This window comes from Bradysia coprophila, unplaced genomic scaffold (genome assembly GCF_014529535.1).
Source record: "Bradysia coprophila strain Holo2 unplaced genomic scaffold, BU_Bcop_v1 contig_494, whole genome shotgun sequence".
NCBI lineage: Eukaryota > Metazoa > Arthropoda > Insecta > Diptera > Sciaridae > Bradysia > Bradysia coprophila.
The window spans coordinates 1,079,719-1,106,765 of NW_023503746.1; the positions used below are offsets into that span (position 1 = coordinate 1,079,719).

General features: G+C 34.0%; 2 protein-coding genes and 1 long non-coding RNA gene across 46 annotated transcripts in view; 1 reads left to right on the forward strand and 2 right to left on the reverse strand.

Annotated features, from left to right (window-relative positions):
- The window catches only part of LOC119082791 (microtubule-actin cross-linking factor 1), a 150,483-nt gene that overhangs the window by 30,372 nt on the left and 93,064 nt on the right, over positions 1–27,047 (forward strand). For 15 of the 44 annotated variants that reach the window (XM_037192385.1, XM_037192403.1, XM_037192399.1 and 12 more), the window contains exons 1-2: positions 24,245–24,344; positions 25,282–25,790. The exons of 10 other annotated variants lie outside the window; for them this stretch is intronic. In XM_037192385.1, the coding sequence (XP_037048280.1) occupies positions 25,565–25,790 (226 nt within the window). In that variant the 5' untranslated portion in view covers positions 24,245–24,344; positions 25,282–25,564. Of the gene's footprint in view, positions 1–3,733; positions 3,853–4,240; positions 4,260–24,244; positions 24,345–25,281; positions 25,791–27,047 lie in introns of those variants that run through there. 19 more of the 44 variants (XM_037192415.1, XM_037192416.1, XM_037192417.1 and 16 more) reach the window with 5 other exon arrangements.
- On the reverse strand, positions 200–7,931 carry LOC119082797. The gene is made up of 3 exons (XR_005088715.1): positions 7,896–7,931; positions 5,647–5,648; positions 200–211 (listed from the first exon to the last, which is right to left on the reverse strand). It is a non-coding gene; the product is annotated as an uncharacterized LOC119082797 (long non-coding RNA).
- Positions 13,535–14,622, reverse strand: LOC119082793 (probable pectate lyase A). The gene is made up of 2 exons (XM_037192440.1): positions 14,462–14,622; positions 13,535–14,401 (listed from the first exon to the last, which is right to left on the reverse strand). Exons 1-2 carry the CDS (start codon positions 14,562–14,564, stop codon positions 13,554–13,556), a joined length of 951 nt encoding a protein of 316 aa, XP_037048335.1. The 5' UTR covers positions 14,565–14,622; the 3' UTR covers positions 13,535–13,553.

Here is a 27,047-nt window from a genome sequence, read left to right on the forward strand (position 1 = left end):
ACCAAGGTTACATCGATTTTGAGAAATTTTCTGGAAGTCATACAATCGCTAAAACGAACTGGTGTGCATACGTTATTTTGCGATTGTATTTTCTGCCGTTTATCATCAAATTTTATTAAGGTAAAATTTGCCCCAGAAGTACTCGAGCTCAGCTTTCCAACGAACCCAAACACTCCCGTGTCCTCGCCACCTGAAGGAAAAGAAATCCGGACTACGAAATCCCATTTTTCGACTTTTGGCCACATACAACCAGCCAGATATGGGAAGATCAAAAATATCTGAGACTGGTTTTGGGGCCTAGGCACCAAGGCCTAACTAGGTATATATAAAAAAAATCCGGAAAAAATAGTGCCGATTTCTGTCAGTCGAAATTCAAAAGAATCCCTCAAAACGAAAGTAAATTATTTTGCACAAATATTATTATCACAGAAGTTGGTTTGTCATCAACTCTGATGAAGGGTCGAAATTAGATCCGAAATATGGGTAATTCCATGGTTAGTTGCGTTACAAATTTCGTTAACTGTGAGTCATAAAGTTAATTGTGCTGGCTATGTTTTGCGGTAACAAATCAGTCTATAAATTTTCTAATACTCAGGAGACACAGTGCTTTCATACCAACAAGAATTGGAATTTTTAGCCTGCGAAGTCTGACTTGTGTGATCGCAAAAGTCGGCGGTTAGTTGCGTTACACGTTTGTGACTTTTCGAAATATTTTCACCAAATAAAAACTGATTTCGGTAAAAAAAAAATTTCCCTGAAAGCTATGGTCAAGACACGCAGTTTAAGCCCAATTTGAGGTTGGTAACCCAAAATTTGGGGGAGATATGTCTAAAAAAGTGATATTTTTCGGAGGTCATAAATAGCCAGAAATATTTTTTTTTCACAATTGGTGGTTGTTACCCCACAGAAAATGTTGTTTCGGCTCAAAACCGTTTAAAAAAATGGTTACAAAATTTTTCGAGATAATCTCGACGAGTTAAAATTCGAGGATGACTTTTATCACCACTGGGAAGCTGTTGTCACCTACTTTACTCACCCAACTAACCTGATTGACTCAAAGTTATTTTTCTCGTGAAGTCATATGCTGTAGCTTTCGAATGACACCGATCTTCAGTTTTTATTTGAAAAAATGTAATTTCGGCAACGTTTGGGTCGAAGTGATTTTACCTTACTTCGAAGCAGAATGAACCAAAAATCTTCAAAAAATTTAATTTCGTGTCATTTGGAGCAATCGTGGAATTATATGGTCCACATCTACAGGAAAACAAATTTACAAAAATCATTTGAGATTTATTGAGAATATCTCGGAATGTCGAATACAAACAAACACTTTTTGGTCATGTCTCCCCGAGACCGCATTTTACAATAACCTCATATTGGTGTCAAACTACGCGTCTTGTCAATAGCTTTCAGCAAAAAAAAAGTTTAGTGAAATCGGTTCAGGCTTCGTGAAATAAACTAGAATTTTCCAAAAATTTCTGAAAACAAGCATACATTTTTATGGTTGTATCTCCCCGAGATTTTTGACCACCGACGTAATATGGGGCTTAAACGACGCGTCTGGTCAACAGCTTTCAAGGAAAAAAAAGTTTGCCGAAATCGCATTTCAATTGGTGAAAATATTTCGAACAGTCACAAATTAGCTGGAATTACCCATATAGCAAAACAAACTGCCTTTCATTTTACCATTGCCGCTATCTTCCAAGAACGAGAACAAACATATAAAATGAACAGTAACAATGTTTGATTTTACGAAGAGGAGTGATTAGAAGATTAATGGTTTTGTTAGTTTGATTACATTAGATTAGAAATGGGGAAAGGTCATGTCGTGCGTGCATGAATTAATTTTTTCCAAATTCTCGGCAGTCCAAGTGAATTTAAAATTACGCAAGTTTTTGAAGATTTTGTTTTGAATTTAAGTTGGAATGGTTAGTTAGGGCTGTTTTTTTCTTGGTAAATCCATTCATTTTTTCCAGTTAGTTGGCTATCTGTTTTGTACCCGCTCCAAGGATTGAGAGCGCTACATCAAAAACGGTAACACTCAGACCATCTTGAATTAGTTGCAAAATTTTCCTAAGGATTTTCTTGCAACAACTTTCGCAACTACAGTCGGCGACTTTCAAATTAGTGACGCATTTGGTAGAACACCGACTGTACTTACTTACAAATTCTAAAATTTGTATTATTTTAATTCAGACAGAATATTTTATAGCCAGTTACACCATACAACCTTTGATAGACGGGAACCGGATATGCATTGCTATGTGTTCGATAAATCTTTTACTTAGGTTGTTCAAAATATCGCATAGCGTTCGATGCAAAAATAAGACCAAATTACAGTAGGTCATCATTTATTTCATTAGTTGATGTCGATAACAGATGACTATCCGTTTAATATCCGGCTGCCAAATCTGTTTAAATGACCGCCTGGCAACTCTATGTTATCCTATGTTATCCGTTTTTAACGTACGAACATAGCACTGAACCAACAACAGACTTTTTTTGCGGAAAGTCTGCCTGTCTTTTCATATATAAAATTGCGACGCAGCAGTATTGCACGAACCTTACAAACGTAATTTACACTGGAAATTTTGATTACAGTGTCTCTCAAAATTTCGGTTCTTGTGCTTGATTCAGTGCTATGGTAGTAGTCTTTCTTCGATCTTTGATAAACAAATCAGACTAAGTGAGAAATGTAAATATTTTCAAATTGTGAAAATATCCAGTCAAAAACTCTGCTCAGCTAAATATGACAGAAGAACTACTTCATCTCTGGTTGTATGAATTCGGATATTCCTTTTGATAATATGTGGTGGCCTTCTTATAAAGTATAAACAGGTGAATCAACACTAAACTGAAAGGACGTCTTTTTTACACGCAAACAATTTAATGGGTGATTTCCACACCCCTCCCCAAAACAAAAATGATTATTATTCGATTAAAACTTAAAAGAATCAGATTGCATTTTTATGATTAAAAAAAGAGCCAAATTGCGTTTTTACAAGTGCTAAACGGGCTCTAAAACCAAAGCGTGCATACACCCAATTACAAAACAATCCTCCGCGGTAATCTGATTGAAAATTATTTGAGCTTTATAATTTTTCCAGCGCGCTATTTATCGTGCTGAACTAAATTCAGTTACGAACTTTCAGAAGTTATAAACACATATAATCAACAGTTTTCATACCCATCAGTTGTTTATAGCGGCTCGAAAAGAGTTTTTCGTGAATTGTGTTAAGGCAGGTATGAGAAGTACGATGATACATACACTTACATACCTACATAATGTTTGCGAATGACCCTGTCTCAAGTTCATAACAACATTTATACGTTCTCTCCATCGACATATGCGTCTCTTTCGTTTAACAATAGTGTGCATTGACTCTCTGCAGACGAGTACAGTTGCCAATTATTCAGTACCTTCACGATGTTGTTTTGTTGAGTTGCATGGATGCAGTTTTTTTTAATGGTTTTACTTCGGGATTTTCATGTAAATTACAGAAAAGGAATCAAATGTATTGGATTCAGTCAGATCGTGTGAATTGAAAAGCTATTTGTCTTCCGATCGGGACTAATGCAATGCAAATGCATTGGATCCCATCTCGTGCAATAACTGCCGGGTGAAAACACATAGTAAAATTACAATGGTAAACAACAACAAATAGATTCACTTCTCTTTATTAGCATACGGTGGTGCTCTTCTTTCAACATTCTTCCAAAAAGAAACGTAGGCCGAAGACCGATTGTAAATGCGGACTGGTTTAGTTTGTCAGTAAGAGCATTTTAACACTAAATAAAGTATTAAACGTGTAGGTTGTTCGAGAAAAAAAAAATTGTGTTTTCACTCTGAAGGTATCACCACATGAATATCATTTAAAATATTCAAATAATTCTCGAATTTATTGTTTCTTTCGATGAGGTTTATTGTTTCCATAATCGATGCAACAGAGCTAATGATATTGTTTCAATGATAAATGATAAAATGTGGAACATGAACTGACATGTCGGTGAAATTTAAAAAGTTGTAGGTGCGTGTGTCCATCACTGCCGATCGGTTTACATGCAGTCGGTCAGTCGGTGCAAAATTTCAAGCAACATAGATCGGGAATAATCATTAAAAAATCAGTGAGAACAGTAAAATATTAAAAAGTTGACTGAAATGAAATGTTTGTGAGCGACTTCCCCATATTATGAATGACGGTCGAATAATAGCCGAGTGACAAGTATAAAATATTTCAGTGATATAACCAACGAAACAGGTTTTTTCTTCTGTCATTTGCAAGGAATATAATGTATTGTGTGGCCTAAATTTATTCTTGAATTTATTATCGACCTACGATCTATCAATAAATTCGTTTTTAACGCAAAGTTTATAAATTTTATACTTGTAGCTGTGCACATTAATTACCTCGCATTACGGCATTTACAATTTTGCATATAATTGGTGTGTGTTCGTATCAAAGTTTTTCAATTCAAACCGTTTTTTCCTCCATATGCCTTGCACAATACGTTGCAAGTTTGCGTTCAGAAACATATTGTTTGCAGTTTAATTAGGTTGTGATCAATACCGTCGATTTTGTTGCATAATCGACACGCTGCGGAATATTTTTTTGTATTTTAAGAATTGTTTAATAGGATCTAGATGGGATGGGTATCAAAATTATGGGTTAGACTGCCACTTGAGGCATTTGGTAGTCTAAATATACGTGAATTTTTTTAACGATTGAATCTACTACTTCGTTTGTTGAAAGTGTAGTTTAGGAGTTAATGCAAAATCTTTTACTTCTTCAATTTTGTTACTCACATTTGGCTATATAAAAGAATGGTAGCCAGTGTTCACCTCTTACTTTCATCGTTGTTTTCGATAACAGATGTCTAACCGTTTTTTTTAGTTCTAATCTTTTCGTAATGTCGATTATGTACCAAAAAATTATTTAGCCCAAAAACATTTTCAAGAAAAACCTTTTGTTCTCTAGTTCTTTGGACAATTGTCCTCATTATTTTTCAAGGTCACTAAACTACTCGTTCAGTAGTAGATCATCATTCGCATATTATTTGCTTCTCCGCAAGGCTAAACCAACAACCAGTAGCCTCTGTGAATCAATCGAATTATTCAACAATTAATTCATTAACTGTCTTATTCTATGGTCATTAGACAAGTCATTGTCTCATCATACTAATAACTTAACCAATCCGAAAACCGACATAAAATGCTTCCAAAATATCAATTAATTGAATGAGTAAACAATAAATTTGTCAAACAATTAAATTATGTTTTAAAGTCAAAACGATGATGGTTTGGGTATGACCGACAAAACGTCTTTATTATAGCGAACAATTCGTACATACGTATACAGTCGTCGTCGTCATGTTATTTGATATTTTATTTTTGAATTGTTTGAAAAAATAAAATGTATTTAGCGTTTAGTTGACGAAATTGTTGATTAATTAAAGCTTTTTTTTCAAGCGGATGTTGATATCATAGATAAATAAGGTGGATACCACTATTGAATTATAAAGCAAACATTTAACCATCCTATTGTTAACATAGAGACTACTCAACTCATAAAACATTCACAGCTAAAATGTTCGAAAGAAAGAAGTATAAACGGTTGAACGCTGGCATTACCATTTATATTTTCTTACTCCTCTAAGCCATATAATTTTATACCTATACAGACATTAATGTCGGTGGTGCTTTCAAAGTCGATTTTTTTCTTATTATTTTGTAGTAGCTGAATGTTTAATTTACTTAAAAACCAAACAACCTTTCACATATTACATTCATCTTCGGTTACAATTCCTCACGTTCTTCGTTCTTCGACGACTAAAAATAAGTTACATTTTGATGTAGTGCGTCTACATCACAATTTCCATAAATTACAAACTGACTTGTTTCGAATAGATATGTTACATTACCAGAAAGATAATTAAAGAAATGAGTTCTGGTTCCCATCCCATATAGGGGATATGCGGTTCCATTGAACTCGTTCGTTCAATAAATTCACTCTAAAAATAATAATAATATCCAGACCGTCGACTGGTCGTTAAATTGACAATTTCAATGGGAAGAGATTATGAAAATTGGATAATAATTAAAAGTTTTGTGTCTCAATGAAATAATTTCATGTTTTTTATTGCAAGTTAATCTTTTATGGATTGAATTGGTGGTGTAGGTTGTTCTAGGTCTTGTATGTTGTTCAACTTTTCAAATAACATTGCGGTTAGTGCAACTCTTTGGGAGTAATTTAATAAATGTCGGACTGAAATGATCCAATTGACAATTCAACTCTTACGTCGATTGGTGCATTCACAGGCCGTTTACGGAAAATTGAGTCAATTTTGCAGCTCTACCTACCATTAACCCTGCCTTTAACCCAAAACAATTAACTCATATATTAGGGAACGTCAAATTTTTTGAACGAAAAATCCAATCGAAAGCGCAAATGGAAAGGGCTAGTTTGACAGATTTATTGTGTGAAGCGCATGGTCCCAGTAGTACTAATTCTTCAAAATAATTCTAATATATGCCGAGCTTCTCTTGTCTTTTTCGAATGTTTAGCTTATCTCTCGGCTTATATTGGTCCGATTGAAAAAAAGAATATCCGTTTACCGGACGCCTGGGATCATGCGCTGCACACTGGTATTTTGTTTAATAAAAAACCGTGCAGTTAATTATTTTTCAATGGATCTGTCAAACATGCCCTTTCCGTTTTTGGTTTTTCGTTCAAAAATCTAACGATCCCTAATGTGATCCATTGTTTCGACGAAACATTCTATAATCTTCCGTTTCGTTCGAAACTAAATTTTAGGCAGACGCGACCAAAGAAAACAAAACAAAAAAACGTTTTTGTGCAAACCGATAATTATTGCAATAAAAAGTCTATAAGCTCGGTCCCATCCTGTCAACAACATTCACATTTCTTTTTGTTTTAAACAAAAAATATGGAAACGCAACTCTGCTCTTTTTTATGTTTCGTTGAATGTCTTACTTTGAATATAGATGCTCGAATGGCTCAAAACTAACGAGTTTCGTTTTTTTTTCTCGCAGAAGTAAAAACTTTGACATTGGTGATATAGCATTTCAATTTCCTTTAACCTTGAATGTGTCCAGATTTATAGGCAAGGCATTGTTTTTGTTAATTTGCATATACAAAGCCAAATTCAAATTGAATGAGATAAGAAGAGTTATGCTTGCTCTTATCAATTTCATGTAATCCTATGTGTAACGCGCGCCACAGTAAATATTTACAGCCTCTGGTACACAGACTGAAGTATTGGCAGATACGAATTTTAAAACAAATAGACCCAACTTGCAGCGCAATAGTAGTTCTGCCGAGAGAGGTTTTTTTCTATGACCCAAGTGATGTCTATTCAATAGGAAAGAAGACGATGTAGCTCAGTATTTTATCTGTCTTTATTTTCCGACAAATATTTCACGCATCACATTGGATGGGATCTTCAGTGGCTGTAAAACATACAGACATACAATTTCACTGATATTACAGCTTCGTCATAGAAATTATCACAGATCTTTCAACGAGCATGACTAGGTTCAATCAATTTTTGTTTATTTACTCGAATCGTCAAGCAACATCAGCTGTCCGTAGTCCGATTCACATTCAATGTTGTAGTCGAGTCTTCTTCTGTTTTCAGACCCAGTAAGTCGTTGTAAATTGTTGATAGGAACAAGGTGTCCGTTTTTTTGTTGATGTTGTTTTGTGATTTCTTTATTCCAATCATTTCTTTAATTTGTCTGGACTTGTGGTTGCGATCTTTGAACAATATTTCAACTTCATTCCACTTCGGTTCGTGTTTCGTTCTAATTGCATGTTCACAGAGGGCACTGTGGTTCGCATTCCCAATTTTTATGTTGTATTCACGTGTTTGTAAACGATTCTTTGTTTCTCCTACATATCTGAGGTCACAAGAGCACATAATGTTGTACACAACATGTGATTGTTGTAGTTGCGGGACTTAGTCTTTTAATCGGGAATATTTAATCGGGCAGCTAAATTATTGGTTCCTTTTCCAACGATCGGTGTCTTGGAAGATTGCTGTGATTTGTTCGAAAAGTCCTTTCACATATGAGTTCGAAGTATATGGTTCGAGTATATGGTTCGATGAGCTGGTCCAGTCTCTGTGCTTTCTTTCGTTTTTCCATTTCCTTGTTGTATGATTCTCGTAATTTTGAATTAAAACGTTTCCAAGTTTCATTTGGTATGGATTTCAGTATATCTTTTGTCGTTAGGCTGATATCCTTCATCGTTGTGTTGATTTTGATGAATAAGTTTCCAATGGCCGCACTCACCATTTTATTGGAAAATTCCGTTTCCAACTTGTTTTTGGAATTGTTATCCTCCATGCAATATGAGAATCGTTTCAGGTTGATGCGGAGGCTGGTTGGTGTCAGTCTGTTCGTTTGGCATTCGACTAAAAAATCCTTCCGGCTTCTTAACGATGCCAACTTTTTCTTGTTTGTCAGCAAGCATTTCATTTTACGCTTTGCTTCCATACCGTGGTTTATTCCGATCTGACTGAAGAATGTATATCATCTTTTCCATTGTTTCAGTGTACAAAAGTTGACTTAATTAACTTCTTATGTGAAAAATGTGACAACTGTGAGTCCAATCACTCAGTCATAGATCTTTCAATGTCGACGTTATCGAGCCACAAAACACAACCTTGTTCAAATGTGAAACTAACGAAGTGTTTTTGGATTTTCACTCAACCAATTATAGTTGTGTATCGGATAGATATGAATGGAATGAAGAATCCAATATAACGACTGATAAACTAGTAATAAATGGCTTTTATAATCTAGTTTGTGCGTCTCATAAAAACGACAATGATTACAAAAAAATTGTTTTGCCTTTAAATTAATCCATCATACAATAAATCCAATGACTTCAAGCTGATCTAAACAACAATAAGTTTCTGAAAATTAAAATTGTGATCCACCTCTAGGTAGCAGTAAAATATACTTCGGAAATCACTCCGGTGACGAGATTGAATGTTTTCGTTTCTCTGTAAGAAACCCTCAACCAAAATTGTGAATTCCATTCTTCTCTACAAACTAAAAAAGTCTTTTTTCTAGATTCGTTTACCATTAATGGATATTTTAAAGAAAACAGATTCATATGGTCCACCGCCAATGACTATAAAGAAAAATAAAAAAACTTTCATCATATGGCTGTGTCTCTGCTAAAATTGAATAGGCTTTAAGTGATTCATTTATTAAAATGTTGCAAACATATATGAATGAATTGTCGGTTACGCAACATTTGTGCTTTTTATAAAGAAAATTATAATAATTCCGTGAAATTCCATTCACACATTCAATGCAATGTATCCTTGAATATATCGAGAGTAGAGTATATTGAAAAAACAACATTGTTAAGTCATACCTAAATGTAGGAGTCGTAAATATCACCTGAATTCAGCCCACATCTTTTTATCGCATTACTAAGATTTTATTTATAATAATTTGTAATAATGCGTTTCAATTTATTGACATACCTGCTTTTCTCTTTAAAATGATATAATTGCCTGTACGATCATTACATAAAATGATATGAATATGCTGCTGCTGCTGCTGTTTCCTCTGATAGAATTAATGAGATAATATGCACACCAGTCTAGTCTAATTTATCATCTGGCTGTTGTTAATATTCGATGAAATGAATTGATAATGAGAAATGTCTTTAATGAATTCATCTTTTTGTTGATAAATTTACAATCAGCGGCATTTGATTCGAACATTCGATTGCCGTTTTTGATGTTTATTGGAGAAATATGCAAATCATTCTCCAGCTCAGTCGGCTTAAATTTCGGCGCTATTATCACACACAAAATTTGTCAAGGTTAATGAAAGTGACAGTTTGTTTTGCTCGGTGTATTCAATGGTGAAGAGACAACAATTAACATTCTAGATCTAGCATAACGATTTATTATGACACACGTTCAATAGCCTCTAACAAATTCATAAATTATGCAAATCGGTTCAACCTTCTCAAAATTCGCACAAAGTTGCAGGTTATGAAACAATGAAGGATATGTTTATTCCAGTAGATTAATGTATTTTGTCAGAGATTATAAATGTGTCCATTAACAGCATGCATTGCTCTCCCACCCAAAAAGCATATCAGCATCACGATTATGCTTTTTTTTCCTTGCAACATCAATTTGCATATTTCTCTTCCGCGTCAACCCGTTCAGAAAAACCAGAAGACAAAAAACAGTCGCTGCATTTCTAAATGAAATTTTAATAATTTCTAAATTGCACATCGAAAACATTTTAAAAAGATGACAATGATGTACAATTATTTTGTCTTACAATTTAAGCTTCGTGTTGGTGGATAATAAAATTTATAATGAACCAATCTACCAAATATGAGATGGAGAGATTTACATGCAATATTGTCTGCATTTATAATAATAATGGAATAATGTGGTGAAGCTTCATATATATATTGCTAATGTGTGCCTTTTCTTCTGTTAAGTTAATATGATTGAAATTTTATTAGCCAAACCTACGTGGAATTTCTCCGTAAGATATTGTGGTAGATTAATCGAAGTCATTTACTCTTTTCGATTGAAGATTATAGTCCCTTTTAGGTTTACCAGATCTCCTAATTTTTTTTTGTGGAGTGACGTCACAGAAGCGCATTGCCATTATAATCATGGAGTATGTTACTTCAATAGGTCAAAGTAGCGTTCGATACAAAATCTTTTACTTCATTCGTTGAAACAATTTTTTCTTGATAAAAGTCAGTGCCAAATTTACCAAAATATTTTAAGTTTACCAAAATTTCCAAAATTCAACAAAATTTACCGAAATTCACCAAAATTTTCCAAAATTTACCAGAATTCAACAAAATTGATGGAAATTTACCGAAATGGAAATTTCTCAAAATTCACCGAGATTTACCAAAAATTCACCAAAATTGACGGAAATTCAACAAAATTGACAAAAATTTAATAAAATTTACCAAAATTCACCAAAATTTACCGAGATTCACCGAAATTGTCTGAAATTTTCCAAAATTTATCAGAATTCAACAAAATTGACGGAAATTTACCGAAATTGATGGAAATTTACCAAAATTCACCGAAATTTACCAAAATTCACCAAAATTGACGGAAATTTATCAAAATTTACCAAAATTCACCGAAGTTGATGGAAATTTACCACAATTTACCGATATTGAAATTGACGGAAACTGTCCAAAACATGTCCTATTTTTGGTAATTTTTTTTGGTAAAATTTACCAAATTTTCCAAAATTTACCAAAAATGTATTTGGTAAATTTTGGCAAATTTGGTAAATTTAGAAAAGCTTTGCTAAACTTTTCCAAAAAATTGGTAAATTTTGGTAAAGTTTTCCAAAAAAATTTACCAAAAATAGGCCCTGGTCCAAAATCTACCAAAATTCAACAAAATTGATGGAAATTTACCAAATTTTACCGAAATTGATGGAAATTTACCAAAGTTCACCAAAAATTGATCGAAATTACCAAAATTTTCCGAATCTTATCGAAACATAAATTCGGTAAGTTTTGGAAAATTTCGGTTATTTTGGTAAATTTCAGTAAATTCGGTAAATAAACTTACCTGTAACAGGCCCTGATATAAGACCATATTTGGGACGGGATGGCTCAGTGGTTACGTACTAGCCTTCCACCAAAATGATCCGGGTTCGATTCCCGTGACAGACAAATTCCGCATGGAATTTTTCTAGCGATTATATCGCATTGGTAACGTCCTTAGTTCACTCAAGCTTCATAATTTGGGTAGTTGCGGTGTGTTTGGTGGCTGCAACGATGTACACACTGAATGAATCGTATGACGTAACCCAAATACGATGAATTTGTGTACATATGTGTAGCCTACATTAAGGCGAGATATCAATTTCGCACCTAACTTTCCTCAGAGAGTAATTACATACTTCGAGGCGTGGTTCGGAAGTCACGTAAAGCCGGTGGTCCAGACTGAACTTGTTATTGGCTGTAAAAGGCTGTTAGAACGGTCTCAAAACCAACAAATAAATAAATTACTCGGATGTTGTTTATTTTTGTCATTGCGGTCCATAACAGATCGATACCAATTTCTGACTATGCTACCACAACTGAAAAACTGAATTAAAAAATTCTGAAAGTAAAAAATTAATTTCCTACCGAGGTTTTTGATGTTTTTTTCGGAAAGATTCTAAGGGTTTTATTTCCTCAAATTAGGCACTGCTTTGTATTACTGATGCTCTCAATATGATATGATTTTTCCAGCCTCTCAATCAATTTGTTCAATGACCATTTTAATCAAAAAATGTACTTAACGCAATTAACGCTAACGTTAAGTAATCTTGACAAACTGAATGTTTTGTAAAAATAGAATGGTAAAGAAACAGAGCAAAGAAAAAAACTTGGCAATATCTTTAAAGAAGAACGCACAATTGATTCACTTTTCATTGTTTAGCGGCTGACATCTTTCAACCGTAAATTATTGTTTGTTTAGCTGTTCATATAACTTGTTGACTGTATGTCGAAATGTTAGTCATCAACAACAAAAAATTTAATTAATTGGGAACTTCATTAAAAATAATTTAAATCCAATTCACTCTTTAAAAAATCTTTCAACGAAAACATGATTCGAGTGTTTGTTTAACATGTAAAATTCTTTGTCTTTAGTTGCTTGGTAATAGTCTAATCAGCGTAAAACATCGAAACAATATTTGTTCGATCACAGTGAGTTAACATTTTCTACTCACCGCACTCTTCTCGCATTCGATTAGCATTTTTCCACCAAAATACCGATAAATTAGACGACCGAAATAGCCAATAAAAATCGTACAGAACGAGTTTCGCAAACTTGATCAATTAATATTGCGCAATTTATGATCAAAATAAAACCTGTCTGGAACCCTCTCGTGTAATATCAATAGCACATTCTTGAATCTTTTTCTCGTTGCATTCGTTCCTCTTCTTTTTTTTTGTGTCGTTTTGTATATCAACAACAAACGAATAAAATTCGCAGAGTGGTTGCAAATCAAATGGCAATCCGGTTCTCTTTTTCGGAAGATATCTAAGCATATAATCCTGTTTCGACGTTATAACAGTTTCAAATCAGTAAACCTGATCTATGCTTTGTATTCCTTATCGTTACGTTTCTTATACCCAACCCGGTTTATATAATCAAATTTTATGGCCCATATTTTGCTAATCAGAAATGAGTTCAAACCGATTTTTTGTTGCCTTTTTTACCTGGTTGTTGTATGCCAAGCAAACGAAATATGCAATTTTATAGCGAGGATGATTTTTCGACTCGTTTTGCAAGTTAACGATGAATGTAATCAGCCGCGACTCATTGTCAAGTATAGGAATACTGAAACAGGAATGTTTTGCTGTCTAAAAAAAACCACAACTTTAGAGACACTGGGCACGCTAATATACCTTATGGACGACAATCCTTTTAAATGCAACAACTTGACTTTATTGAAAGAAAAAGAAAATAATTTTTGTTTAAAAACACAATTTACTTTACGAAATTCGTCGATTTGCTTAGAAGCGTACTGTAGCACCAGCTCGTCCTCTAACTAACGATGCAGTGTTGTGAACACTTTGAAGACTGTAAGAGTATGGTGGATTAGTGAATGATCCAGTACGAGTGATGAATGGTCCGCGTTGCGACTCATTGCCAAAGTCATTGTTTCTGTGATTGGCGAAACCATCTTCACGACTATCCAAGTTTGTAATGATTGTACGACGAGCATTAATGAAAACATTGTTTTCAACGAAAACATTTGCACCCATGCGACTGTTGATCGACGAGGCTCCAACGTTTTCGTATAGATTGTTCCAAATATGAGCGGTACCGAAACGAAGAGATGGCACTCTAGAGTTGACATTCTGGAACCAATTACCTTGGAAGGAAATACGGAGTCGGCCTCTATCAGTACCGCCAGCATCATCAGAATTGCCGCACAAGGCAACTTTGTAATGATTTCGGAAACGATTCCACGAAACGGTTACGAAATCCGAACCACGAACAATGTCGACAAGCCCATCGTAGAAATCGCGACCATTGTTCATGTCAGACCAGAATTCGTTTTGATCGATCCAGACATTTGTTGTTCTTGATACTTCCACACAATCGTTGGGATCACGTACAAATGAGCATCGGATTCCTCTGATAACAACGTTTCTGACACTTTCCAATAAGAGACCACCTCCACGAGTGATACCTGCGTTAGCAGCGGCACCCAAAATGGATTTATTCGAACCGACACGTATGCGCTGAGTCAATGTAATCGCTCCAGTGATACGGACAATACGTGCATTGTTATCAGTTACTGCTGAAATCAATTGCGCTTCCGTGTTTACATTTACTGTGGGTCCACCAGCTCCACCTAAATTTAAAATTAAATTTAAAACTGCCAATTCGATCGGATTATTTTAGTACTACTAACCATTGGTGCCACCGTTCAATGTTGCGTATCCTTGCAATTGCGAATGTGCCACCTGGCACATCAATAGGGCTATCGCCGTAAATACGATTGGTTTAAAAATCATGTTGACTGTTCGACTCCTTCGAGAACACAAAATTATCTTCCGATTCACCTGTGCTTTAATACCAAACGATTTTATCTGATTAGGTGATAATGAGCGGAGAAAACTTGGGGTATTTCATTTTCGCAGTAACTACTCCTCCACAGGTACCAATAACCAAACGAGATAATGCAATTCCAATCAAGAGGTTTGTTAGACATAAAATATATTTTTCGAATAGCATCGGTCATGCTAAAAGAAGCTATTCGCAGCTTATTCGAACGGCGCCATTCAAATATTGACAACGGCGTTTGGATAATCGAACAATGGTGCGATTAGTGGTGGTCAATGTTTGATAATAAAAGAGTGTCTTGAGTAGCCAATACTTTACGAGATACAATATCAAACAAAAATAAACAAACCCAGAAAAACGATTTTAGTAGAGGCTGGCATCTGTTTACTGCGTGATATAAAGACGTAAGCGTTTTGATAATCTCAGTTTTACATTATCTCTGAATGTCGTGTATCATACGCACCCAAAATAGTCTCCACCGAACGAAACATCACGTGTGAAGTATTATCTGTTGGAATAGGCAACAATGCCTTGCCATTCGAGTCTATTTCCATGAACGACATCTAAAACTGCAGATATTGTAAAGTGAGTAAATCTCATATAATTAGCCTTGTTCACTTAACTGCAGAGTTTGATGCAAATCCTATGGTATGTTTTAGCAGAAATTTGGCAGTGGTACAGAATCCGTACTACGGATATTTGAAATTTCGTTGACAAAAGCTTTCCTCTGAGGATTGTCTGAGGGTTATCTATAATCTAACGGGTTTACGGGTTTTTCATGATTTTATTTTCAAATTTCTGCGGATTTTTCTATTTTTGTAAGGAACTTTTAAGGATTTTCTTCAATTTTGAAGATTTTCTGATGAAATGACTTTCGAACTTCCAAAAATATTCGAAGGATTCTCTAATTCCTAAGGATGTTTGTCTGGCTGACAAAGTGTTTTCCACTCAGATGCCACTAGAAATTTCACTGCAAGAACTTATGTATCTTTCAATATGAGTTTGTTTTCATCACTGTGTTACAATGTGTTACTTCATGTAATGACTTACTTTCGCAGCATACAATGTAATGTACTATTACTCAAAAAAGCAACAACTTGTCAACACAAAATTTGTCAGAATGAATTATTTATACCACTAGACGTTATGTCCTGAAAGAACAAGTCATGACACCTCTGAGTTGATCACGAAGGTAGTAACAGCAAAATTCTCTTGTGACTCCTCCATCGACTTAGAAGAGTAAGTTTTGTGTATAAAGTGTTTAAGGAGAGGGAATTGGCAAATTTTTAACAAAGAACCAGTGGTCACTCGTCAAAATAAAACAATGAAAATTACGCTCATTTTGACGCGTACCCCGAGACGAACAATACATTCGTTGCTCTCAATTTCTCTCCTTTAACACCTTATTGGAAATGTTATTTTGAAAAAATGCACTGAACCATCCGAATTTCGCTGACAGCTTCGTGACTGTCATAACCTGTTCTTTCGGAACCTATAATAGACTCACACTGCCATGAGTCTTATGCATTATTTGACACCGTCTGTACGATAACACTAATATTGCATTCCCTCTGTAACATCTGTTTTTCTTCGATTATAGTAAAAAGTGTCACCTGTTTACTGCGTGATACGATACAGCCACTTAGGAGGTCTGATAAAGAATCTCTTTTTTTTTACTTTATCTCTACAATTTTGCTCTTAACTGGGCACCCGTCGTCGGAAATTTCACCGATTGATTAAATGAGCCACCTCCCATTTGATGACTCCTTAAAGTGATAATGATAAAATTGAACCTCCCTTTTTAGATACTAACTTTAAGTATGTCTTTCAAAATCAGTTTCTATTTATTTAAGTTGTTGCAGTCATAGAAAGACACGACAAGAGAGCATACTTTATACCTTGAATGTCTCAATTCTCAATACTATAAGTTTATCCCTCACTCTCGGGAGATAACTATACAAAGCAGCGATAGAGTTGTTCGTTCAGTACTTTCTTTGCTGTTTAAGTTGTTTCCATTTTCATTTTGTTTTGATTGTTTTTTATGTGCGAAATTAGTTAGAGGAGTTAGAGTTAAGGCCGATTCTCAGTCACTCCGTTTTGGTCACCGTTTTCAAAACAACAATGAAAACAGTTCTCTCTTTCCATTGTTAATGGCGAGTAAACCGAGTGTAGTGCGTTTCGTGCTTTAAGCTAGGAATGCATTTCACTCCGTTTGTTCACCGTTTACGTTATAACAATGGAATGGAAGATCAGTTTTCTTTGCCTTTTCGAAAATTGAGACGTAAACGAAATAACTGCACTTAGCGCTTTATCAAACCATTTGCAGAGTTGTCTCTGCTTTTTCAAGGGCTATTAAAATCCATAAGTGACATGATGTTTATGAAGTCTCCACTTTGTTATTCACCTAAATACACGGAAACCGTTTTTTTTGTTGAATTTCAATGTCCATAATAGTAGTGATGCAATCACCGTGCCTTTGGTTTCTTTTTTATAATGGATCAAAATCGCATTCTAAGCCAACAAAAAAATTATCACTCGTAAAATCAGCGTGCTGCTCAAAGACATTCTTTTTAATTGATGACTCAGCGGTTGGTATTAAAAATATGATTTCCGAACAGTAATCCTCAAAGATGTTGATACCTCTCTAATGATATGAATTTGAATATGATAGCAATTCTTAAGAAAATGCAATCAGTCTCAGTCTTTACTATCCACCAAATTGGTGTAAGTGATGGGTCATTCATTTTATGATTTTATGATTTTATATGCAACGGAATATTGTATTAGTAAAAATGATGAGAATGACATTACAAACTCATTTGTAGCTCAGTAAAGTTAGTTTGTTTATGATGTTGACTTAGAAAATCTGCATACCAATGCAGTTAGCTTAAAATAATAAACTTTCGTCCTACATATCATCATTTCAATGGATCGTACTTCATTAAATAAATAAAAATTGAAATTTTATGTACGGTCATTTAACACCTCAGACAGAAAGCTCAAAACACTTAACTTTTAAAAACCACTTTTTACAACCAAAATTATTTCCATAACAAAACATTCTATTTGATTTCTTGCGAACCATACATTCACGGCTAGTGTGGATGTATACCAATACGCGAGATATTAATGAAATCCAGATCAGTTCATCTCGGTGGCGAAAATACCGAAGCGATTAAGTCATTAATGTAATAGCAATAAATGGAATTTCTCGATTCCATTTCATTTTATTATGGTTCGAGAAAGAAATTAAATTCAACAAAAACATCTCTCTTTATGCATCGCGGTTTGTAGATAGAGAGAAGAAAATAAACGAAAAAAAAAATTGTAATCGTTGATGGTGTGTTTGTTTGTGAATGGCATCTGGATGTATCTGTATGAGATATACATAATTCGTCAAACTGAAGGATTTGAATTGTTTTTTTATGCTAAGTACTAAAATCTAGCAAATAATAGTAACGTGAAATTACTTTTAAAACTTTTTTTTATGTTTTCTTAACAAAAGAGGTGTACTTGAAAAATTCGCATAATCTTGAAACATTTCAAACGTGGGAACAGCAATTTACTCATCAATTGTCGAATACAATTGAACAACTGTGTTAGGAACACTTTACAAATATTAAATCAACTTCTATACGGGTCAATATCGACGGAGAAATATGCTTATGAAATCATTATCGCTGTCTGGTGTTTACAACCCGAAAAACTCTTCTTTTTTTTATTCACTCATATCTCTTGTGTATATGCCGTATATCATACCCATCCAGTCTGTATGCTCATAAAATAAATATTTAAAGTTATGCTATTCATTTGAGTGTTTATACGATCACAATCTTCGTTTATAGTCATGATCGAAAGCACGAAACCAATTTCTATGTCCAATATTTCCACGAAATGTTGGCAATGAGTCGAATCGATATGAATTGGATTGAATTAATTCCGTATCAACATCGATCCATTCAAGAAACGTTGGTTTGTTTTTTGCATTCAATTTTGTTTTGCAATTCCAGTCATCATCTTGTGAAAGGATTTAAGAGACAATAATTTCACCCCGATTCATGACCAAATTAAGTGAATGCATTCTCGCCGAGAGACGGTAATACATTCTTAGTCATATTTAGCAACCTTTTTCGACTTTATTTTTTCATCTTTTAAATGTAAAATGACAAACACACACGATCCCGAAGCAATGCAAAATTCAAAAAGTTAATATTAATCGCACAGATCGCCTACAAGTAAAATTCATCAACCATATTAAGCAATCAGCGCCTACATTTTGTAAATGAAATGTGAGAATTGAATTTCGAAGAAAAAAAAACCGACTGCCATCCAACGCTTTTATATATGTGCATATGACGTCATATTTCGGTGGATAGGTTGAATAACTCGCTTACCCAGTATACCCAGTCTTTAACATTAGCTCAAGTATTTAAAAATTTCTGTTTCTATTAATTTATGCACTTTTCTGCAGAAGAGATTGTTGTGCATGGAAATGGAACTCAGTTTATTAATAAAAAGATCTACAAGAAAAATCTTGGGTTTTTACATACTAAAAGACCGTGTGGTTAGAACCTGCGTCATATTATTAGACTACCATACCCGATACTAAAAACATTTATCATATATCGAGAATTGGAGGGGCAAATATTCATACAATATCCTTTGTCAGTCAAAAGCAAATCCTTCAAAATTTTGCGAAAGGAAATTCGTCAAATCGAAGAAAATCCTCAAGTAAATCTGCAGAATCGGAGAAGAAGAAAATTGCAGAACCTCGACGTTCTCACATCGGAGTACATTGAAATATATTTTTGAATTCATTTGTTCATCCACTGATTCACCCAAGATTTCGGGATCGTTCACAAAGTCACGCGTGCTAAAGAGATGAAAAATATGGTCGAATATGTAATAGAAAGAGATGCACGTAGTCATCCAATGAAAATTGAAGACAAAAAACATTGAAAATCCATCTAGAATCAGAAAAAAAACTGCTTGGAGAACGAAATGTCGTTGAAAATCTTCGAAAATCCTCTGAGAACTGTCTATTTGAAAATTTTTTGAATTGACAAATGTTTGCCCCTCGTCTCAGCCCTTGCACAGCGTTTCAAAAAAATCCAAAATGACGTTAAAATGAGAACATTGATCCTCAAAGACGAATCAAATTTTAAAATGAAATTTTATTCGAAGTCCTGTCGTGCTAGACCTTTCAATAAAATGTTTATCTTCAAATTTCCTTTTTTCTGCGACACCAGTGGTACACACGGACGGATAATTCATTTCCTGCGAAAAATAAGCGACTTCCGATTCAGATAAATTGACACGAAAACAGCTTTCAATTTTTTTAAATTCATGGACTCGGTGGTCAGAGAAGCTTTTACGAAAATATTTCGTCAAAATCCTGAGCATTACAATCATTCTATCGTTCACGGTATGTTTAAAAGCATCTAATGAATTGATCGATCCGGCTTCGAATATAGTGACATTCCCCTCAATAGTATTGTTTGTCCGAAATTCTGGTTTACATTAAGCAAAAACATGACTTTACTTAAATGTATTTCTTCATACTTTCATTTTATTTGTTTGTTTTTTCCAACTATAATGGATGCATGAACTGTTGTAATTCAATGTGACATTGTGACATTAATGTAAAATCGTTAAATTGGTCATTACACGTCGCGGGGTTATTTATAACTTTATTTTATATAAAACGATCTACAAAGGCTGTACGTTGTAAAAATAATAAAGAAAAACGTTTAAGACAATTTCAATGCAAACAAAAATCGTCTCGCTGTTTTTCCCATTCTATACATCTTGTAATCACGTTGTGGGTTTGTTTTTATCAAAACCTCATTTGAATTTTTAATTTTTAATGCATAACCTTTTTCACCACGGTCGATAAATAAAAACTAAAATTTCCATCGAAAGTTATAAGACTGGCCAATAAATTCATTTCGAATATTACTTTCTATCGGACGACACAGTCCCTTTGATACCATAAAGCTTGTAATTTATTGTAACTTAACTGATGGCGCGTTTTTTTCTGCGTTTAAATATTATTCACCAGGCGTCATCAATACAATAAAATATAAATTTGAAGATTTCGATTAATCAACGTTATTTATTGTTGTTACCGAATTGGGAATTTGTTAGAAAATTATCGGTACGACAGATCATCTTTCTCACTTGCCGTGTTTCGTTTCTATTTTGTCGAAGGCATACGCAGTGGGTCAACAAAACTTGTCGTGTCTTTGTAAAACCTAGACTTCAGACTAATCCATAGAGACAACATTGTCTTTTGAAACGAGTTTAGCGAAAATAATAAGACTTTTTCTGAAAATATGAAAATTTGACATTCAATGTCACATTTAAAGGAAATGTCATCAATGACTCATCATTTGAAATTTGAAATACTCTAAAGTCGGTCACTACTTACTCACTTTCTCCGTCACATCGTCATTGCATCACTTGAAAATGAGTACCTATTTCTCAAGACTGACTGGGAGACTTAGGGAACTACTTTTTACAAATGTGAGTCCTACTACTTCCTTCAACTGAATCCAGGGCCTATTTTAAGGTGAATTAAATTCCCGAAATTTCCCTAATTTTTTACGGTTTCTCTAAACAAACAATAGATCGAAGTGCCCTCGAAGTTTTTTGGAACCTTTTTAGTTTTAAATCCATTACATTCGGATGGTATTGAAGAGAAACCGGAAGTCAGGACTTTGAAGGAATTTTTAGAATTTTCAGGAATCTAAATTCCTTAAAACAGACTCTGACTGAGCCTGAGTGACCGTTCTTCTGCTCCATAAAAAACGCCTTGTAAGATGTCTTTCCCCTGATTAAAAAACTAATAGTCCGGATAGTCTTTCCCATGCCAATTCTATCAAAAACCGTGAGTTCTAACAAATTGCTTCAAAAATCTTCAGCCCACCGTTTACCGTATCAAAATCCTCAAATATCAAAACATTCCGTTATTTTATGATAGTGAATCTAACAACGTCAAAAATGAGTACATTTGGTCGAGAATTAGTCTGCCAATCATTGATTTCTCAATAAGCCCTACTTCGTAGCATCAATTGTGTCAAATCAAATGTCACAGTCAATGTTTCAAGTCGAGGTAAATAATGAGAAGAAACTAAATTTGAATTACGCTGTTGAAGGATTACTACAAGATAATTTGCTGTGCATACACATACACCTAATTCAGAAAAACATTTTCGTTTTCATTAAATTGGAAACTTTTTAACACGACCTATCATTTTGCATTTTATGTTATTTATGTGTGTACGGTATAATTTATCACGTTTTTGCTATCATTTTCAGCATTAATAGAAATAAGTAAAATAAATAATGGGCAAACGAAACGATTACACTTTTAGCTACTTGCTAATAATAAAATTTATTTCAAATTCACCTTGTGTAGTAATGGTGTGAATGCATTTGATGAGTTGTAAAATGATTAAATTTGACGACCTGTATTGTGTATACACACACAATGTACTCGGGCTTTGCAAATCAAACAAATTGCCAGTCGGTTTATTTGTAATCAAAATAATTGCAAAAGACACTCACTATAGTTATATGATTATCATGATTTGACTTCTTTCTTGACTTGATTGTTTCATTGGACTCTTATTGCAAACTTAATTGTTTGTATAGCAATTTGATGCAATTTTTGATGAGATAAAGTGCTACAAAAAATCTACTTTGTTTCAATATTTTCATTTGATTTTGCTGACAAAAATGGTTTCAGACTGAACAAGAAGTCTTTTCATTTTTGAGATGGGCTGTCTTTTGATCCGGTCTCTTTATAGAAAACAACCAAGAAACAAGAATAGAATCTAGACACAACAGTGTCCTTGCTACGTCATCTATATGCGCACAGAAGACGTATCAGTGAAGCAAAGACACTCATTAGCTCTGCCCTATAACGCATAAAAACCTTAGTTGAAAAGAGATGTACCATTTTGTTAGAGAATGACATACGTTTACTCTCTCAAAATCTTGCATCTCTTTTGCACTAAGTATTTTATGTGTTTTAGGACAGAGCTTGTATCTCGATCGTTCGCTAAGCAAATGGTTTTGTGAAATAGTCAGCTGAGTCAAAACATTGCACATCACAAATTCTTTGCCACTGTAAGTGTTCGTATTGAGAGATTCGTTATCAGTAACGCGCGCTCAGTAGTGTGTTTTCTTAGACTGTAGTTATTTCTTGCATATCATTTGATAAACTCTTTAATGACTGATAGGCTTACATCGCATTTAACTGCTGTATTTTCTAAGAATTCCCCTTTTTTACTTCGAAACATATTGCTTAGCGGGATTCTGTTTAAAAACGTTACGCTGATAAAACACTCGATAATGAGTCACACATTTCACATTAACTATAAATGCAATTCCAATTTTAGCCATTTACGCATAAAAACACAATCTTTATGACGACAATATCTTTCCATAAAAAATGTGTTAAAGCTGCGTGACATCATTTTTTATTTCAAATTTGACTGATCGACTTTGGACAGATAAAATTGATGTAAATTTTTGTGTGCGAAATTTTAAATTAATGGTGGCATGTTCGGCATGGTGTAAATTGTAAGGCGTTAGTATGAGTTGATTAATTTTCCATTTTCGGCTAAGGATAAGTTGGTTGGTTAGTTTCTCTCGTTTTTTGTCGAATGACAATCGGAGGCTGGACAGGGTAAAAAATGCCAATCAAATCTTAAGGTGAAAATACAAGGAAATCACCCAAAAAACACGACAACAGCATAACAATGAATGTAGATTAAATCTCCGATATGACCTTAAGTTCACCATATAATCGATAATTTTTATTGTACTCCTACCGACTTATTCATATCCTTGATTCATCAACCGCGAAAGTTGATTCAAGACAAATTTCGATTCGCTTTCATTTTATGACTTTGTTTTGGCGAGTAAATTTCTTAAATTATGAATTTTACGATTGTGGTGCAGTTCTCTTTCAAAGTAAATGTTTTTCCATTAATTAAGTGCTTTGCGAGATCTACCTTTTAATCGGCTGGAATTTTCAATACCATTACCGACTAGAAATGCTACATTTTCGCATTTCATCTCGGAACAATTTTTTTTTGTTGCTGTTCATCACTCCTAGACATTTTATGATATTTCTATTAAATTAACAATCTTTCGCTTGAATGCAGGTATTTCTGTACATAAAGTATATAATATCTCTCGAATACCGACAGAGTACATACGAAATTCCGGTTTTTTTTTTCTTCTTCTGTTATTTTGTTTATCAATAAATGCGAGAACGGTCTATGTATGAATGGATACACATATATCAATGAGGTGGATTTTATTCCCTACACACGAAAAGTTGTAAAAATTATATTTAATAATAAAGCGGAGACTTAATAAAAACCCTCTTGAAGCGGTTTATACACTGTAACACAAATACAACTGAGGAAAAATTCTTATATCCAGTATATCCACCTTATATCAGATGCGCGCGCATAATTTTTCTCCAATATGTTCAACAGTGTTTTCAGTGTGCTTGTAGCATACCTTGAACAAAAAGAGTTTTTCTTTTTGTGTATGTTTCGTACGTGAAAAAAAGTATCTCTCTCTCTAAGATCACGACGAGATCACTTACAAAACGATCAGTCCCCTCTAGAATTTCATTCCGCACGGTTGTTACTGTAAAAACATATCGCTTAACCGAACGAATTTTTTTTCTTCTAAAATTACATTGAAATGTACAGTTTGTTTCTGTTAACAAATATGTTTTTCGAACACATTGTCTTGCTAGATTGGATAAAATAAAACACGTTCTCCCAGCTAACTATTTTACAATTTTTTTTTTATATCTGAGGAAATGTGTCATTCAAATCGTGTTTAATCAAATAGTATTGCTAGTACTGTTGGTCGCTATTGTGTTATTGTGATATTCCAATACCAACTAAATCGTCAAACGTATCGTGTTATCAATTATTGTTTTTCTATTTGTCCGTAGTCTACCAATAATTGGATTGATTAATTTCAATAAATTTGTAACTGTGTGACTCTGTTGTCACCATGACTTTGTTGTCTTAACGCAGTTTTCGTATTACCTTCATAAACCATTTTTTTTTTTTAATCATCGATATTTACACCGCATTAATTATTCAAACCTTGACGCGACGACGACGGGTGCGATATGATTTAAGAAAATACATAAAAAATAAAAAGATCTTAACATTCGAATACGTCTTCGGCTGAAAAGCATTTAGTGTAAGGTTAGATCATCTTCATTCTCAGATTTGTGTAAATTTTTTTTAAATAGTTATTCGGATTGTTAAATGTTGTTATAGTCACTTATGAAAGTGTTTCGTATGCGTATTAAAGCGCATAGACATCAGCAGTTTATTTATAATCATGATGGTAGTCATTTACTTTGCTGTTTAGATAATATTCTTAATGTAATTTAAGAAGCTGTTAACAGTTTATTACTTAAGAAGCACTGATTTGAATGTATGCTCAGAAATAACAAGAAAATCTTCATAATTACGTTCTAAAACAACCGCGGTCTGACCATAAAGTTAAATGTTCGTCTTTAGTAACTTTATTTTATCCAATCGCAATTTTCTAAATTTACAATTTGCTCTCTCTCTAAAAAACAATTTTTTTTTATCTAAACGACAATTTCTCTCGTAGTGTAGTGAAGTCCACACAAACATATTTAGCAAATATGTCGAACAATCGGAAATTTGAATAAAAACTTGTGCCTTTGTTTTATAAAAAAACGAAAAGAAGAAAATGTGATTGTTGTCAGCACGAAAAAATATATTATTTATCTGTATGAGAGTGGCTGGAAGATAAGAAGTGTGATAAATTTACGTCATCGTAACGACCGACAGTAAAAAAAAGTTAATTCACTGTGCCGCTTATACATTCATGTGATTAATAAAAGAAAGAAAAAAACCATAACATCAAAATTATGTCAACGCAATCCTATTACAAGGATAGACTGGGATTCGATCCACGTGAAGCGCTCTACGATGCGCCACCAGTGAAATCGTCGCCGCGCGGACGATCGGTTGACAATAATAACCATTATGATCAGCACAGTCCGTCCAAGAAACAAAAGCACACGAATGGTAACAACAATAACAGTTTGAACAATAGTCAAGGCGGATACGAGGATGCGTTGACTCAGTTCAAAGGTACGATGAGTCTATGGGATTTTTTTGTCGAAAATTGGGATATTACAGGTAATGTTCGGAAAGCATATGAATGGTTTGCTGTTTTCGGAATGGAATTTTTTTTCTGTAAATTTTTGTGGCAGTGTTCCCTTTGCGCCGCAGTGTTCAATGAAATTTTAACCAAAAACAAAATTGATGATATCATCACAAGACATGATACATACATGGTTTGTTGGTTTATTATTTTTTTTTTTTGATATTTTAAACAAATAAATTGAGCATATAACACAGACAGGAATTGCTAACAGATTTTGCAAGTTGAAATTTAAAACCCAATAATATGAAAGGCATTTCATAAACAATCGCATCGGCATGCGATGCAAAGTATCCCATTACTCATGCATTTGTTAAAGTGCGCTGTATCGGTTTTATCGCCATAGCAATGTAAAGCTTCAGTTTTTTGCTCCAATTACTAAATACCCGCTGAGGGCATTCCACTGTCTACCGGATTTAATATGTGAAATGGTAGAGATGCTAGAGGTTCTAGAGATGCTAGAGATACTAGAGGTGCTGGAGATGCTCGAGGTGCTAGAGATGCTCGAGGTGCTAGAGATGCTCGAGGTGATTTGGGAACTAATTTGACTAGAATACTTTCTTAAAATCACTATGACTTAATGTTAGGATTCTCTCAGAATAGTAATGTGGTACCTACTGACCTAATGTAGACATCAAACGAAAATTAGAGTGTCCCATGCTTTGGTTTTGTTTACTTAACACTGTGTGTTCTCAAAAATGTGACATTACTTTGAGATGCATGCCACCAAACATGAACTTGGCATAATAAAAATAATCTTCTGCGTTCCTTTAAATTACTTAAAGATCGGCACGCAACACTCAATACACGTACATTCGCATCCATCATTTTCTCAGTTATGTTTTGTGGCACAGCAAAAAAATGTAAATATTTTTTTTCGTTCACTGTGCCCCGAGGGCCCAATATTACATAAATGCGGCCAATATACTTAATGTGGTTGTTTACTGATGCGCCATGTAAATTTCTTTTAATTTGTTTTTTATTAAATTCCGTTGATGTAAATAAGCCTTAATGGCAATATGTGCTGCTCTGTGCCACAATGGATAGTTGACCTTTTTCATTCATTGACTGATTTTAATTTAGAAAAATTCTTTTGGTTTGAGCTTATGTCTCAGAGAGCTTTTAAATGGTTGACACTTCAGAGTTTTTAATAATCTTTTTTTGTGATCAAGTACTCAATCAAA

Coding starts and splice junctions, on each gene's coding strand:
- LOC119082793 (XM_037192440.1), bottom strand. CDS start 14,564: ATGATTTTTAAACCAATCGTATTTACGGCGATAGCCCTATTGATGTGC. Junction 14,402..14,461: donor ATTGAACGGTGGCACCAATG/GTTAGTAGTACT, acceptor TTTTAAATTTAG/GTGGAGCTGGTGGACCCACA.